This window comes from Colobus angolensis, unplaced genomic scaffold (genome assembly GCF_000951035.1).
Source record: "Colobus angolensis palliatus isolate OR3802 unplaced genomic scaffold, Cang.pa_1.0 Scaffold75, whole genome shotgun sequence".
In the NCBI taxonomy this organism is placed as follows: Eukaryota; Metazoa; Chordata; class Mammalia; order Primates; family Cercopithecidae; genus Colobus; species Colobus angolensis.
In genome coordinates, this window is record NW_012121265.1 from 8,907,562 (window position 1) to 8,924,908 (window position 17,347).

The following is a 17,347-nucleotide window of genomic DNA, read 5'->3' on the forward strand; positions in this document are numbered from 1 at the left end:
CACCCCCCCAACCCACAACCACCGCTCCCGAAAAGCAGTGGTTCCCAAACGTCAGCAGACATTGGTATCATCCAGTGGGCTAGTTAAGACAGAGTCTCTGGATTCAGGAGGTTTGGGGTGGGACTTGAGAATTTGCATTTCCAATAAATTCCAAGCCGGAACTCCAGGAAGACAACCTACATTCCGCGCCTGGCGCAGCCCAGCTACGCCATATCCGTCCTAGGCCCCGCCTACTCTGAGTCCCTAACAGCCAGGGACAGGCTAGAGGGCGCGCAGCGTCACGTGAGTCGAGCGAACTCTCGCGAGAGTTTGTATTTCTCGCGACACTTCACAGTCTCTGTCTTTTCCTCCTTCCAGTGCCCGGCTTTCCTCCCCTCCCCCCTCGCCGCCGACTGAGTTCTTCCTCTTCAGACCGAGTCGTCTTGTTGTCGCGGAGATTTTCCTTCTACTGTTGCTGCTGTCGCCACCACTACCACTGGGCTCATTTGCCCCGACCCCTTCCCGCCGCCCCGCCCCCAGCCCCACACAAGGTAACAACCCCCTCGAGTGAGAGTGAGGCCTGGCCGGGCCCGGGTCCCTCCCGAGGTGAAGCGGGGGCCCAAGGCCGAGGAACCCGCCTCGCCGGAGACGCCCAGGCGCTGGCCCTGGAGCCCGAAGCCACGGCCGTCTCCCAGCCAGAGCTGAGCCTCGGCGGCCCGGCCGGCGCTGGCCTCCGTGCGGCGGCGGCAAACACGGCCCGCAGGGGACCGGGTCGGGTGGGGCTGGGCGCCGCGCGGCTCCGTGTGGAGCTTGCCTGTTGGAGCGCAGCGGGGCTCCGGCGGTGGTCCTGGAGCTGGCGTTTGGATTTCCAGGTCCGAATGATCGAGTTGTGGCGGGCTTTGAGGCGCTGCGTGGCGGGGAGGAGAGCAGCCTGGGTCGCTGTTACTCTTGCGGGCCTTTTCAGGCTCCCAGCCTTTGGTTGGACGGGAATTTTACGAGAGAGAAGGGTCCTCGGAAACGTCGTACATTTGCTTATAAACCATCAAAAAAGGTTAATTAGTGTCTTATTTTCAGGAAAGTGAGTGAGCTGGATTTGGCGAAAGGCTCATTCCTTAGAACGCCTAAATGGGAGAGTACCTGTGCTGTTCTTTTTGCTGAAGATAATGCAGCGATAAATAGTTAAGAGACTGGGCGAAAGATTTTTGTTCTGGAGAAGCACTTTTAAATACACTCTTAATTGAATAGTTCACGTAAAGTTAGTTGTTTGTGTAGTTAAAAACGTACTTGTTTGACTTTGGAAGCGTACTTTAGTGCTTAAAAATAAGTATTTGGATTGTTTTTGAAAGTTTCGACTTCTCCAGCAGAGTAGTGCTTTTTAAAAAGAGAACGTTGATTATTGAGCCGAACTCAGCACCTACCCTGTGGATAGGAGTTAAAAGAAAATTAGAAATTTCTTTGTATCTGTATGCTTTTTTAAAGTATGGACTGTATCTCAAGTTTATAATCCTCGGAAGCTGTTGCCTTTAAGTTTGTGGTTTAGGTGAAGTCTAAACTGAGAGTAAAGGTAATGGTGGTGAATTAAGCTGCAGTGTTAGAAGAAGTTGGAGGCAAAAACTGGTAATTCAGGCAGACAGGGAAGTTAGTTTTTTATGCCTTGATTTTTGGTTCAGTTTTCATGGTCTAACCCTTTTTTTTTCCTTAGATGTCAGAGGATTTAGCAAAGCAGCTAGCAAGCTACAAAGCTCAGCTCCAGCAAGTTGAAGCTGCATTATCTGGAAATGGAGAAAATGAAGATTTGCTAAAATTGAAGAAAGATTTACAAGTAAGTATGGGTAGGCAATTGTAGTTTTTTCTCTGGTTTTCAAATTATTACTTGAATCCCTAAGCACCCAAAGCGCCTTTTGAGGGGTTACACCGCACCCTGTGTATAAAGGTAAATTGTGTAGGTACTGTGGTTTGTAGAAGTAGGGTTGTTTCCCCAGTTCTCAGGTTTCTGTACATCAGAGGGAATGACATATTGTTCTTTGTTATATAAATCTTGTGTACTTACATAATTTTTAAAAACAAAAGTTGGTAGAAATTTCTAAGTCTGTCAGATTTTCAAGACGAGAGGTACATGTAACTTCACAATGAAAAATACTTTTATTTTTTAAGACCTGGAAAATGAAATTTAGTTCAAAAAGTAACAAAGATTGAAGGAGAAAAATAGAACCTTAAGATTCCTTTTAATACCACAAGATTCTTTGAAAATGCGTGACTTTTTCCCCCCCCTAAAACTTGTGGGTTATATTTTGTATTGAAAACACACTGCAGAAATGCCGAGAGAGAGACATGTGCTCTGTATAATTGTTACATAGATGTTAGGACGTAAGGCTAGGTTTTACAGTAAAGTTGTTGACACTTGTGGAAATTGAACTATGTGGTAAAAAGGAGATCTTTGTCATGTTCAGTAGATACGAAACCTTTTTTTAAAAACCTGCACTGGTATTTCAAGACAGAGCCATCATAGTAAATACCTTTTGTTTTTCAGGACACTGGACTGATTCAGAAACATGCCATATATAATTTGCAAATATATATGACTTTTAAGAGCTTCCTTTAAATTCTGAACCTGATTTTTAAAAAGTTTCAAGGGTGTTTTAATTAGAGATTGCTTTACCAATTGAGTACTAAACTCGAATCTGTATCCTGTCTAAAAATTCTTTCCCTCCCTTTATTATTCCAGTGTCCATTAAAACTATTACTATTTTAGGGATATCACAACTGCAAACAAACTTAACTGAAATAGGGTCCAGATTTGGGATTCTGGAACTGCTTATCTGGGCATAATTAAAATGAGTTGAATACTTTCAAATTCTAGATTTAGAATAAAATTGTAGTAGTATGTTATTTTTAAACACACACAAACCATCTGGGATAATTTCAATATGAACAAGACCCCTGTTCGATACGTGGAAGCCAGGCCTGTGGGTTTCAGGGTGCCAGTCAATAAGAAAAAGATGTTTTGGGAGCATTTTCTCCCACTCCCAGGCCCTTAAGTGAAAAATAACCCAATGGTTTGCCACCTGTCCATTTGATTTGCTCACATGTTGTGAGTATACATTGAAGATGAGGCAACAGAGGTACACCGACCTCTTCTTTCACTCTGTAAAGCACTTTCTGTTTGCCCCAAAGAGAGATGCCTCGACTACCTTTACCAACTTAAGCAGTCCTTTTTTAGGAAAATAAAACATTGAGTGCCATTGTTTTGTATTTTGCTTCCTGGGCAGTGGGAGGAGGGGTATTTGTTGAACTGGTTGGGTTGGGGAAGTTGGGAGTGGAGTTAGAAATAGCATTATCATCAGGTCTTTTTAATATTTCTACATTAATTCATCATTAGAGTCTGGGCAGAACTGCCTTACCATGTCATGATCATCGTAGTGGAAAGTACTGTAGGGGGAAACCATTGTGATAAACATTGTAGTAAGCCCCTAAAAGGCTTGCCTGCGGGGGTTCAGTTAATAATGACCTGGAAATCATTTCTCTGTAAAGTATCCTCTTTTCTATAACCATTTAAAACAGCACTGTCCAGTAGAACTTTCTGTGATGATGGAAATGTTCTATATCTGCTATTCAGTACCATAGCCACTAGCCACATTTGGTTGGATATTTGAAATATAGCTAGGTTTACTTAGGAGCTGAGTTTTTAATATAACTTAATTAGCCACATGTGACTACCATATTGGATGGCAAGAATTTAGAAGTGTAAGTTCTCATACTTCAGATAGTAATAACAATGTTTTTCCTGACCAGTCTTGATCAGAGTTTCTTCCCATTTTATTCTATCATTAGAAATTTCATTTTGGTCAGTAGATAAGGTCTGTTTTGAATTGAAGACTACTCAAAAATGGAAACCATCTTTTAAGATGAGGTGATACTCTGAAAAGTATTTGGCTGTATGCTTCCACCGAGTAATTGTTGTCTCCATTGAGACTATCCTTACAGCTTCTATTTAGCTATGGGGGTTCCCCTGCTCATTCACCTCTTTTTTCCTTCTCTGCCTTCTGGGATGTATCTCATACTATGGGTGTTTAATTCAGCCTGTTACATTTGGTGAGAAGTCTGTTCAGACTGATTTTGTGGCTTCCTCATATTAATATTTTTTGACCATATGGTTTCTAATTTCTTGTGTTTCTCTATAGAATTAGATCCTTATCCTGGTTATTAATTTGTTTGCCCTTTAATTTATGACAAAATACTTTTTCTGCATCTTTTCAATGACTTCATTTTGCCAGTAAGGTTTCTATGTTTATCTCTTTCATGTACTGTCTTTCATAGAGACTAAAGTTATTCAGCAGGCAGCAAAATAATCTACTAAAGTCCTGCCTCTCTTTTTTCACTTAAATAAGTGGGTGTAATAAAATCCAGGCTAGCTAGCTGACTAGCTCCCTGGGCAGTCTATGATAATCACAGATAGTCAATTTATTAGGCTGTTTTGCTGAATAAGCTGGTTCTAAAGGAGGCAGGGGTCAAGTCACTTGTCTCATATATTACAGTGGCTCTCTACATCCCCGAAACGCCTTCCTTCAGTAAGCAGAGTGCTTGAGTGCACCCCCTTTGACCTGCTGATATGTAGATCACAACACCTGATGCTTCCTGGAATTGCCGATTACTGTAACTGCTGCCCATCTGTCGATGAAGGAGCAGTTTCAGAACTCAGACTTGAGGGAGGAAAAGTAATTAATGGTATGTACCTTCAAGAACCCCCTCATACATAAAATAGTTTTTCTAATACTTTGGTCCATACGCACATGTGAAGAATAGAAATTTAGAAGGTTCTTCATAGTTTGTTGGGAGGGTTATGTAAAACCATGGCAGAGTTAAAGGACATGAGGAGTAAATGCTCTGGATTTTTTCTAAAAAAAGATTTCAGCACAGGCCTCTGAATTCACTAATATGCACAGCTTTTCAGGACCCTTTTCTTTGATGAAATACATTTCTTTAACAAAGTGTATTTGGAAAATAGTTCTGTCCTAAAAGAAATAGAGTTCTAAATCTGAAACCTGCAAGTGCAGAATTCATGTCTGTGCTTAAGTTAAATGATCCTTAGGTGAATCTGGAAATATTTAATGATAGAGATTTGTGTAGGCTCTTGAGTCAGGCTTACTGGATTACATTCCTACCCCTAAAAGTGGTTAAAAGTAAGACCAGATAATTTACTCTGCTTTTGTGTACTACTTGATCCAGTTATTTGGAAGTTTCTTTGCTTTATTTGCAAAGGACTATCTAATTAAAAAGATCTAATTAATGGCTAGTTGGCAACTAATAAAACTTAGAGATATTATTCCTACTAAATTTTTAACTCAAATCAAAGTGTTCTATTTATTTATTTATAAAACTAACCTTTCTTGAAGAGATTTAAGACTCAAATATTAGTTTTTTCAGAAATAGCCAGGAAGATTTAGAATCTTTAGAAGAGAGGTAATATTTAACTTTCTTGGCTACTGAATCAGATTTACTATTATGAAACCTCAGTGGGAACTAGAAGAAACTCAGTACATAGTTTAACTTTGTTCATTTTTCTCCCCAAACACACAGTGTGATGTTTTAAATGCAACAATGGGTGAACAGCTACGCCAGTTCTTAGATCAGATAAGATGCATAGTGTGGATCTTCATTAAGAGTAAAAATGTAGTAGATAGGTAGCAGTATCTGTCAGTTTGTACTATTCTCAATTTTTTAGCCGTCCCTACACCAAACATCTTTGAATGAAGCCAATAAATGTAAGCCTGAATTAGAAAAAAATATTTGCCACACAGAAAGGCATTGCCTATGTGTGTTACCTTTTTCCCCCCCTTTTAAATGAAGCTGTGCTGATGTGCTTAACATTAAGGTATGGAACATTTAAAAACTAACCTGGTAATTTGCTTACCCAGATGGGGTGAGTTTTACAATAATTGAATAGGGAGACCACTGGTTTCTTTTACATATGCCTGTAGTATTTTAGTTGAGATATGTATAAGTAGGAACATTTTTGTTACTAATAAAGCTGCTTAAACTGTTTTGGGATTGTTTGGCAGTTAATACTGCTGAGTAATGCCCTATAAAACAGTACAGTTGCATAAAATATGTTACAATAAGAATATCTAATTCAGTCCCTCATACTTGACTTTCTCATCTTTAGAGAGATCTATTCAGCTAAAATAGGCACTTAGAAATAATGCATGGTATAAGCTCAAGTCGTACATTTTCATTAGTATTTGTGGTTAAGTTGAAAGGCAACTATATGGGCTTAAATCACAGCTCTACCACTTGTAGAAAATACTGTATCTCAGTTTCTACATGGGGGTAATCACAGTACTTGCTTAATAGTGTTATGAACTGCAAATGAAATATATGTAGAGTACTTAGTGTACAGTATGAAAGCTGTCATCAAAAACAAAGTTGACAATGAGAATTACAAAAATAATGTTGTGGTTTTTGTTTTTCTTTTTTAGGAAGTTATAGAACTAACCAAAGACCTTCTGTCAACTCAACCTTCTGAGACGCTTGCAAGTTCAGACAGTTTTGCTTCTACTCAACCTACTCATTCATGGAAAGTAGGAGACAAGTGTATGGCAATCTGGAGTGAAGATGGACAGTAAGTGTAGAAAAAAAACCCTAACTGTAACATGAAATAATAAAATACAATGGTAAGAAGTTTTTATTCAGTTTTAACTACCCTATTTTAATCTTTACTTCTATTAGGCAGTATGATTTATAGAGCCAATTTGATTCTTGGGTGGTTGCCATTAATACAGTTTAGTTTTAGCTTTAGATTAAGTTTCGGGGATAAGAATGACTTGGATTCTAGAGGAAGGAAAAAACGGGACAGTGAATGGGTGTTTTCTAAAATAATATGAATTCTTTTCTCCTCAAATTGAAAATTGAGTTGAATGGCTGGTTTTTCTGAGAATTCTGTGAAGAGCATACACTGAAATCATTCCTATAAGAAATACCTTTTTGCTGGGTGTGGTGGCTCATGCCTGTAATCCCAGCACTTCAGGAGGCTGAGGTGGGCGGATTGCTTGAGGTCAGGAGTTAGGGAGCTGCCTGACCAACATGGTGAAACCCCATCTCTACTAAAAATACAAAAATCAGCCAGGTGCGGTGGTGTGTCCCTGTAATCCCAGCTACTTGGGAGGCAGAGGCATGAGAATTGTTTGAACCTGAGAGGCGGAGGTTGAAGTGAGCCGAGATTGCACTACTGCACTCCAGTCTGGTTGACAGTGAGTCTGTCGCAAAAAAGAAAAGAAACCTCTTTTCTCAAAGACATTAAAATTAAAGCACATGGGGTAGATACGTGCAAGAGACTTTCCCAGCAATATTTTGATTAGGATGTCTTTTTTTTTTTTTTTTTTTGATAAAATACAACTAACTTCAGCCACTCTTTTGTATTCTCTTTGCTAAAACAACCATTTGGTTATAGAAGTTTCATTATAGACACATGTAATAATTGTATCACTACAGTATAAGTCTTGTAGGCTGAGTACTAAACCTTTACTCACCTGCTTACAGCCATGATATCTTTACAGGTGTTATGAAGCGGAGATTGAAGAGATAGATGAAGAAAATGGCACCGCTGCAATCACCTTTGCTGGTTATGGCAATGCTGAAGTGACTCCACTGTTGAACCTCAAGCCTGTAGAAGAAGGAAGGAAAGCAAAGGAGGACAGTGGCAACAAACCCATGTCAAAGTAAGTGACTTTGATTTTTCCATTTTAGGTGTAATCTTCCCCATTTGGATACTTGAAGTAGTCTGCAGAGAGAATCTATGCATAAGAAAGTTATAATACTGTTTTACTGTTGTTTTGAAGATTAGCAACAAAGGGTCAACATTGTCTGTATAAATGTGCCTAAGTAAAGTGAAGATAATTTTGATTCCCATTTAGGCATTCAGTAAATATTAAGAAGATACTATGTACAATGAACATCTTCCCAGCATATTTTATAAGCCAAGTGCTGGGGCTACACCACAGGAGACCACTTCGGCTGAGTTTATATTTAGAGAAAAAAACTCATCATTAATGAAGTGCTTTAATAATAGAGTGCAAACATTACAAAGGGGCTATAACAGGTACTGTAAAGGAACAAGAGGTACTCAGCCTACACTTTTATTAGGGCAGATTTCTTTGAGAAAACGACATCTAAACTGAGATTTGAAAAGAATAAGAGAGAACCAAGTACAAAGCTACAAGGTGATACGACTTTGATCTGGGATTGAATTCTTTGTTATTAATAAGCACTATGACCTTGGATAAGCTGTTTAACTCTTGTTTCCTTGTCTGTAAGATAGGGGCCGTACATACATTATTGGGTGTGAGGATTCAAATGATAAGTGTCAGTAAAGCTTGTAACAGTTCTTTACATGTAGTAGTAAATTTTTTTTAAAGAGGGGGTGAGCACGTAAAAGTAACAGATCCCTGTGGTAGAAACTTGGGACTTGGAAAGTGGGTGGTCTGAGAAGAGATAAGAGAGGTAAAGTCCAGAACATAAAGAGCTTTAAGCCACTGATAACATTTTAAGTAGAGGGGATATGATGTGATCACATTTGAGCTTTAGAATGATCACTGTCAGTAGGGAGAGGCAACTGCTGCTGTGATCTAGGTATAAGATGATGGCCTGAACCCAGGGAGTAGCAATGGGAATGGGGAACTATGCAGTTTTGAAAAGCAAGAGGCAGAATTAACAATATTTTGGTGAACTTCTGCGTATTTGCCACAACTTAGTCTTTTGATTTGTCAAGAGTTTTCAAAACTTAAGTTGCTACATATTTACATTGGAATATGCAAAAATTATTATTATTATTATTTTTTTTTTTTTTTTTTTTTGAGACAGAGTCTCGCACTATCGCCCAGGCTGGAGTGCAGTGGCTGGATCTCAGCTCACTGCAAGCTCCGCCTCCCGGGTTTACGCCATTCTCCTGCCTCAGCCTCCCGAGTAGCTGGGACTACAGGCGCCCGCCACCTCGCCCGGCTATGTTTTTGTATTTTTTAGTAGAGACGGGGTTTCATCATGTTAGCCAGGATGGTCTCGATCTCCTGACCTCGTGATCCACCCGTCTCGGCCTCCCAAAGTGCTGGGATTACAGGCTTGAGCCACCGCGCCTGGCCACAAAAATTATATATTAACATAAGCATCCCAATAAAATCCAATTCTAGAACAATTGTATGTGTGTGTATATATATATATATATATATTTATGTCTTTGTCATCTGTGTAAAAAGCCATAGCTTCATGGTGGTAATATGGTACCAGGGAGTCTAGATAATGCCCCTCTTAAAGATCTTTTTTTTCATCCTTTTGGTGAGAAGTCAGTGTTAACTGAGCAGAAATTATTGGGGATTTTAGGCTCTGATCCTATTTAGAATCTTACTTAGAATGTTTTTGAAACCCCCAGGTGTTGTGTTTTGCTGAGAATTGTTAGCTGTGATTTCCCTTTGTGCATTCTTCCAATGTAGGTAAAATATTTTATCTGCACTGAATCTCTTCATACATTTTTTCTAAATGCCATACTTGTTAACTGTGTCTATTTGGAAGTAGATGAAGGCTTAGATACCCATTAATACTGAAACTCAACTTATTCCTAAAACTGGCAACAGCTATACAGAAGTAAAATAGAAAGTCATAGTTGAGGCTGGGCACAGTGGCTCATGCCTTTAATCCCAACACTTTGGGAGGCCAAGGCAGGTGGATCACTTGAGGCCAGGAGTTCAAGACCATCCTGGCCAACATGGCAAAAACCCATCTCTACTAAAAATACAAAAGTTAGCTGGACATGGTGGCATATGCCTATAGTCCCAGCTACTAGGGAGGGTGAGGCACAAGAATCTCTCAAACCCAGGAGGTGAAGGTTGCAGTGAGCCAAGAGTGTCACTGTACTTCCAACTCCAGTCTGGGTGACAGAATAAGACTCTGTCACAAAATAAAAAAATTAAAAAATCATAGTTGGAATGTTTACTTTATATGGGTAAATAGATTACACTTACATTTGAAAGCTCCCAAGGATGCTATTTAAGAAAAAAAAAAAAAAAACCTTGCTTAGTAATTCTGGGTGATTGGTACTGATTTTAATGAGTTAGTACTTTTTATTCATAGACCATTGTATATGTTTATTTGATTTTTTTTTTTCCCCCGGCACTGCCAGTGTCTTCAAGGAAGTCATTCTTGTATAATAAGTGTTAACAGTTGACATTTAACTTTTTTTTCATGCAGAAAAGAAATGATTGCCCAGCAGCGTGAATATAAAAAGAAGAAGGCTTTGAAAAAAGCTCAGAGAATAAAAGAACTTGAGCAGGAAAGAGAGGACCAGAAAGTGAAATGGCAACAATTCAACAACAGAGCCTATTCCAAAAACAAAAAAGGCCAGGTTGGTAAATCTTTTTATGACACTTTGTAAATTTGACAAATGTAACTGTTATTAACTTTAAAATGAAAAGAGAAGTATGTAGATTTTTTTAAAGTATGATTAACTCAGATATTGCATTCAGAATCCTTGTTGATGCTCAGTTTAGCTTATTGAAAAATGTTAGCCATCGTCTCTGCATAAAAATATTACAAACGAGAGAATTTATATCAGGAATTACAAAAAGTCTATGTTCTTTTCCTTTAATAAACTAATATTTGAAAAAATGGTTGCTACTTAGAGGCAGTGTGCTTAACTCTACCTGCTTTGTTAACATGCCTTCATGCTGGGCATTACTGGTAGACTTTATTTAAAAGTGCATTCAGTTTCCCTTGATACACTTATCTTTCTAAGTGTGTGTCAGGTAGAAAAAAACTGTAGCATTCATATAGGAAGTTAAGAATAAGGATAGCCTGACTTTCACCCATGTATTACTCGTCACTCCCATCAAGGTAGCCCTTCCATTGATGGACACAGCTTCTGGAAAGAAGTGCTTCCTTTTTATAAAGATGTTTATTTTGTGACAAATAAAGGCCAAGGGACTTCACAATTTAGATAACATAACAGGCCCCACTGTAAACCGCAACAGTCAGAGCTTTAATCATGCTAAAATGGCTCGTTCACAGCTGAAGTTAGGATTTGAGTTTGCAAAACTAAAATTTTGAGGTATCAGAAGGCAAGTGCTAGAGTATTAGTAAGTGTCTAATGATATTTTCCTCAACTTAGAAGTTAGAGTAAATGGCTTCCAGCATGGGACCACTTCTGTACCCATTTTTTAACACTAAACAAAGGCAATATGCTTTTCTTCTTTTAAACATTGAAACCAGAATATATTTTAATATTACTTAAAATTTGAAATTTTTTATTTTTTCCAATACTGATAGGAATGGTTTCTGTTTTCTTTCCCCTAGGTAAAGAGGAGTATTTTTGCTTCACCTGAGAGTGTGACTGGCAAAGTTGGAGTAGGAACTTGTGGAATTGCCGATAAACCTATGACACAATATCAAGATACCTCTAAATACAATGTCAGGCATTTGATGCCTCAATAATCAGAAAAACTGTTGGATTTCATCTCTGCAGGGCTTTACATTTACCTTTTTATCCTTATATTTTTCTAAAGGTAAATTATTTGTTAGATGAGTAAGCAAGATACCATTGTCGTCATTGGTTGACTTCAGTAGAATGAAACGTGAAGAAATTGCATTTGATAACTGCTATTTGTTTAACTTTTCTCATTATCAGTACCACGGTTCCCTCAAAGTTTGTTGAATAAAGCAACTTTTGTAGATGCTGTTTCATACAGCACTTAGATGAATTATTGATCTTCCTAATATCAGGAGCCTACTTAACCTATGGTATGTACTTTTTGTAAGCTGTAACTTGAAATTTTCAGATGCTTTGAACTTGACACATACTCTGGCAATTCATCGGAACACCAAGGCAGAAACACCAACCTGCTAAAGAGATCCTTTCATTTTTCTTATTTTCAACTTTAAAACTTAGCTGTCGTTCAGTTAAGCCTAAAGATAGGTTAATTGGTAAATGGCAAAGTTTGTTTTGAGGTTTTTCCTCAAAAACTTGTTTCCTAGGCCTATTAGGCCATCTCTAAAATTGATCTGTTTTATTTTTATGTACTCTTAGTTCTGTGTAAGAAACCTTAGGATGAGCTCCCTTTTCTAAGGTGTTTTTGTTTTTTGTATGTTTGCTTTTTTCCTGTTTTTTGTTTTTTTCATTTACGGCAGTGGTACCATGTTTTGGATGTGTAATGTTTATATGGGAGAACAAAAAGCTGATGTATAGCCCTGTATACAGTGTAGATACTATTTTTGTAAAAACACAAGGCTAAATTAATGAACAAGAGTACTGAATGTTTCATCATTAAAAATTTCTTGTATTTCTTGTGCATTAATCTGACCATAATTTCCCTGTATATTATGTTCATTTAGCTGTTTGTAATTTTTGTTAATTAGATCAAGTTGTCTGCATTTGTTGGTATAAATGAACATCACAGTTATCCTGAGTTGAGTTTAAGCCAAATACATGCATAGAAAAGGGTCTTCCTATTAATGGAAGAAGGTAATTTTTAGGATGTGTATTATTTCAGTTTTGTATGTTTAACTTTTATTAAATAAAGTGTTTTTAAAATCTCCAGGGTGTGTGAACAAAAGGGTAAGCTCTTTAGCTGTCAGCACTTCCAGTGATTAAACCTCCAAGTACTTGCACACAGCATTGCCATGGAGGAGAATATTGAGTGTGAGAGAAAGGTTTCAGTAAATCCTTAAGTATTCCTTCCATTAGAAGAAATCGGATCTTAAAGGGCCAACTAGGCATGTGTTTATAGGATTTTAATGGGTGTTTGTAGATTTTTGGTGGAAGGGGAAAATGTTTTTATTTCATGAATTTTAATTTTTTTAATAAATTGTAACTTAGGACAGTGGTAGGTAGAATTCTTCATCTCTCCCTTCCACCCCCTACCCCTCTCAACCCAGGAGGATCACTTTTTCTTCATATAATTCGTGGCCACAGGGTAGGACACAAAGGACAGAAGGGCACAAATTGCAGTAGAAAAAGGGCTCTTTGAAGCCTGTAAACTTCTAAATAAAATAAAGTTTCTTACTGTAACATCTTAAGAGTGGCCTTGATGGACTGCAAGAGAATCCTTTGAATTAAAAAGCAATGGGAAGAAATTTGGTGTCGTTGTGTGACCCCAGAAAATGGTTGTTGAGATTACCTTGGTGGTGTTAGAATAGTAATTCACCTGATGTTTGTGTAGGCAGGACTGTTAACAGTCTTGTCCCTCTTTTGATCCTGGGGGCCTTAGTTTTCCCAGAGGACTTTGCAGTAGGAGAGAGAAAAGGAATAAAAGTGACCTTATCAAAAAAAAAAAAATCCATTTTGAAAATAGACCTTTAGAATGAAATCAGCAACCATTGTGTCAAAGATCTAGATGTGGCCCTTTGGAAAATCCTAGTGTCAGGATGATGTTTGTGTCTGAACTAAGGCAGGACATCCTGGGGAGAATACCTGTCACAGTGTGATACTGAATTTGAGAAGATGCTCAATGAGAAGCATGATACCAACAGTATTTTACAATTGAAGGTGGTTAAGCTCTATTCTAAAATGAAATACAAACATTGACCTTAAAAAGCTTTGTTAGAAAATTTAATGTAGCGTTTTCCCCATTAAGAAAGGAGACTTGAAGCTTTGAAACTGTGACAGACTGAAATGTTAAATATTGAGTTATGGGCACCTAAGTAGAAATGGTTGCATGTAACTTACCAAAGCTTGACATTTGACTGTTGTTACCATTTCAAGGAAAGAACAGTCCTAATCTCCCGGAAATGAATAACCAAAATGTTTAGTTTTAGTAGTAATCACAGGTAACAAGTGCTATTTTAATTAACATGTAGGGAGGCCACAGAGCATATTGGAAAACAGCAAGGACTCTAGAACCAGACGAGTGTTTGTTTATTACCATTTATTACCTCTGTATTCCTCTGACTCATTTTTCTCAGCTGTAGAATGGAAAAATCTGTTTCAGTTTTAAGGATTGAGTTCAAATGTGAAAATAGCTTAAGAGTGTCTGGCATAAGCACTATAGAAATGTCTGCTATTACTCTGCAGAGTGGCAATGGTGAATTATCTGGTGTTTTTTCTGTAACTTCAACAGCAATCCACATTACAATGGATAACAATACCCATTGTTTATGATTTGAGGCATCCAATTATAACCATTATTGAAGTATTACCAAATTACCAAGGTTGTAAGATATATTTAGTATTCCTAGTTAAATGTTTGAACTAATTTGTATACTAGGGCATGTTTCTTAATGGGAAGAGGGTGAAGGTTATAATAAAAGTCACCCCTAATGCTTGTTTAAAATTAAAGAGGAATTTGTGGGCCTAGGACCAACCTTAGACTTATCCAGGCCAAGGTATGTCTGTCTGACGAACACCACAGGTGATCCTGATGTGCAACCCCGTCTGAGAACTGTTTTGTTAACTATAAAGATTTGACTTTTGAAATGAAGAAAAATTACCTTTTAGCCTAATCATGAAGATTAGGCATCAAACCAAAACAAGATGCATCAGTTATTGTAGCAACACATTTTTTTTAAAAAAATTGCTTGTTGTCACATTGAAGGGTATGTATGTTTCCAGTATGCAATTCTAATGCTGAATGTCTGCCTTAAAAAAGCAAAGGAGACCATCAGGTTAGCATAAAGGGAAATTGTAGTTTTGTGACTCTCGTATGTCTGTAGATTATAATTTTATAATTACAATTTTTATAAGATAAAAACTACCGGTTGTAAATTCAACCAAAAAAAAAATTTAAAGCTTTGATATAGCTTTTTGCTTTAACTTGGGTAGTAATTGAAATATAAAGGAAGAAAATCTATTAAAACCAATGAGGTTTTATATTTGTTAAAATCTTGATTCAATAAATATTAGCTGAATTAAGTATTTGTATGGTACTACGAAGCAATCAATTAGTATAAATGGCAATTTACAAGTTCAACAGTAAATGTAAACATTCTTTGTATCTAGGATTTTTGAGTTGCAAGTTAAACTGAATTTTTACTGCAGTGGAGAGGAAGAGCATAGCAGGCAAAATAACAGGTAATATTGTATTTTAAACAGAAAAACCCAAGTAATTGGCGCCCTTTACCCGATCATCTTTTAAAAGGCCTATATATGTGTATAGTTAGGTTCTTAAGAAGCATCTTAAGAGGTTCAGAAATCAATTTTATAGTTGGAACATTTTAATAATTTGTTTTGGCCTAGCCAAACATAAGTAAAACAAAACAAAATGGTGTTAGATTTCTGTGAGGTGTTTTAATTGCCTTTTAACTTACGTATATAAAGGTTGTTCTTTTGTGGCCTTGATTGGGGTAAAGCAGAACTGAGAATAATAGGGGTTTGTGGTAGTTGACAGCTGAACTAGCTAAACACATGAAGTTTTCGATATTTAATTAATCTTTCAGTTCCCAGGCAATAAAAACTGGAAACTTAGTTCTACCACACACCTTACCAGTTATTTAAAACAAAACCAGTATAGTCACTGGAATTATTTAAACTGTAATTTGTTTCTCCACTTAAGTCTTTTTTTTAAGAATACAGCTGAAAGAGCCATGGTGATACTCACTAGGAGAGAAAGTTGGCATTTTGTTTGAAGAGCTACTTTCTCAACTTGGGGCTGAAAGTTAAGGAGGTGGTGGTTTTGCTGGCTCAGCGTTTCCCTTTCTTGGTAAAACTGATGTGCTTTTGTTTTTTCCCCTTTCAAGCCCTGTACTTACTTTAGCAAGATGCAGTGAATTTCTGACCAGAGAAACAAAAGAATTCAGGCTTGGAGGAAACACTTGACTCCATATCCTGGGAAACTAGAGTTGAAGCCTGAGATCTGAAGCTAGGCTAGTAATCACTTTAATAGATGGTAACTGTCCAAATGTTCATTGCTCAGAAGTAGCAGGAAGGAGTAAGTATCCCTTTTATTCTTTTGCCTGGAGTTTTTCCCTCCAAAATCACCCTCAGGTTTAGTTGACCTAGGTTTCTAAGTGTGATGAAGCTACTAATTTAGAAATGACTGATGATCTTAAATTTATACTCTTCTTATAATTTTAGAGGTACTTTTACAGGTTTTGTTATATTTTTACAGTGCTATACTGTGCCCTGGTGTGAACATCTAAAATAAGTATCTCAATTATTACTCTACCAATAAAGATTTTTAAAGCATTCCCCATGGCAAAGAGCTATGAGCTTGAGGATATGGAAAAAAATTCCAAAACTACAGTAAGTTAGTTGGCAGTATCTTAAAAGAACTTCATTTAAAGCCATTTTCTCTAATTTATGACTATAGAAAGGTAAAACAGAACAGGAAGTGAAGTTATCAGCCAGTACATTTATTTTGAACTACGCTGCCTATTTAAAACAATCTGACATATTCCACAAGGAAACCAGTTTCCTGTTAGATCTGATACATAGGAAAGGAGATAGCTGCTGTTTCTCTTTCTTGGCAAAGTCAACACTAAATATTAACCTAGGGCACATTATTATCAGTGTACAATATGTTCAACTTGAGGTTAGTCCTTTTTTTTTTTAGAAAGACCAAATAATCGCTAAAACTGATGCTACATTATATAAAGCCTTCATTTAAGAAATTCTGTAGGAGGCCGGGTGTGCTGGCTCACACCGGTAATCTCAGCACTTTGGGAGGCCAAGGTGGGCAGAACACATAATGCCAGGAGTTTGAGACCAGCCTGGCCAACATGGTGAAATGCCCTCTCTACTAAAAAATAATTAGCCGGGTGTGGTGCCACATGCCATAGTCCCAGCTACTCAGGAGGCTGAGGCAGGAGAATCGCTTGAACCCAAGAGGTAGAGGTTGCAGTGAGCCGAGGTCGCACCACTGCACTACAGCCTGCATGACAGAAATTCTATAGGAAATAACAAATGACTTCTTTATTAAAGTATTACCTACCATGGAATTTTGCTTAAGTGAACCAATATTTAGAAAGTCTTTTTCTGCAAGATCTAGAGTGAGAGTAAAATTCAGGATTAAGGATGCGTTAGAAGGTTGCATTCAACAGAGAAACTAGAGAAACACACACCTTTTAATTTCCTACATCTTCCTAGATGGCAGTCGGGGAGTGGGGTGGTAAGTTCAACCTTTCAAGATAGAGGTAGTACTTATAATAGCTTTTCAGGAGGAAAAAGATTCCATGAAGAAATTAAGTAATAACCAGGGTCAGCAAATGTTGGAACTGGGATTAAAGTGTAATTAAAACACTTGCTTTTCCCACATTTTACTGTTTTGGGTTAACTATTGGGAACCTGATTTTGGTCAAGAACTTTGCCTCAATAATTCTCACTGCCTCTTAAAATTCCTTTGTAATGCTAAAAGTAGTCATTGTCGGGGAGATTAGAAAGGCATTTCTATAGGAGTTT

The 17,347-nt window shown here is 37.6% G+C and overlaps 1 protein-coding gene across 2 annotated transcripts; it reads left to right on the top strand.

Moving 5' to 3' along the window:
• The first annotated feature begins 317 nt into the window (after positions 1 to 317).
• SMNDC1 (survival motor neuron domain containing 1) lies at positions 318 to 12,553 on the top strand. Of its 2 annotated transcripts, none has more exons than XM_011927902.1 (6): positions 318 to 530; positions 1,682 to 1,801; positions 6,456 to 6,598; positions 7,533 to 7,694; positions 10,213 to 10,366; positions 11,314 to 12,553. In XM_011927902.1, the coding sequence occupies exons 2-6, from the start codon at positions 1,682 to 1,684 to the stop codon at positions 11,449 to 11,451; spliced, it is 717 nt and encodes a 238-aa protein (XP_011783292.1). In that variant the 5' UTR covers positions 318 to 530; the 3' UTR covers positions 11,452 to 12,553. The 2 variants fall into 2 exon arrangements, with proteins under 2 accessions (XP_011783292.1, XP_011783293.1); XM_011927903.1 differs by lacking the exon at positions 318 to 530 and adding an exon at positions 579 to 883 and having other exon boundaries at positions 11,314 to 12,551.
• Positions 12,554 to 17,347: the final 4,794 nt, after the last annotated feature.

Excerpts from the sequence above, each read along its gene's own strand:
- SMNDC1 (XM_011927902.1), top strand. The coding sequence starts at position 1,682 with ATGTCAGAGGATTTAGCAAAGCAGCTAGCAAGCTACAAAGCTCAGCTC. Across the intron at positions 6,599-7,532 it reads ATCTGGAGTGAAGATGGACA|GTGTTATGAAGCGGAGATTG; the intron begins GTAAGTGTAGAA and ends ATATCTTTACAG. Across the intron at positions 7,695-10,212 it reads GGCAACAAACCCATGTCAAA|AAAAGAAATGATTGCCCAGC; the intron begins GTAAGTGACTTT and ends TTTTTCATGCAG.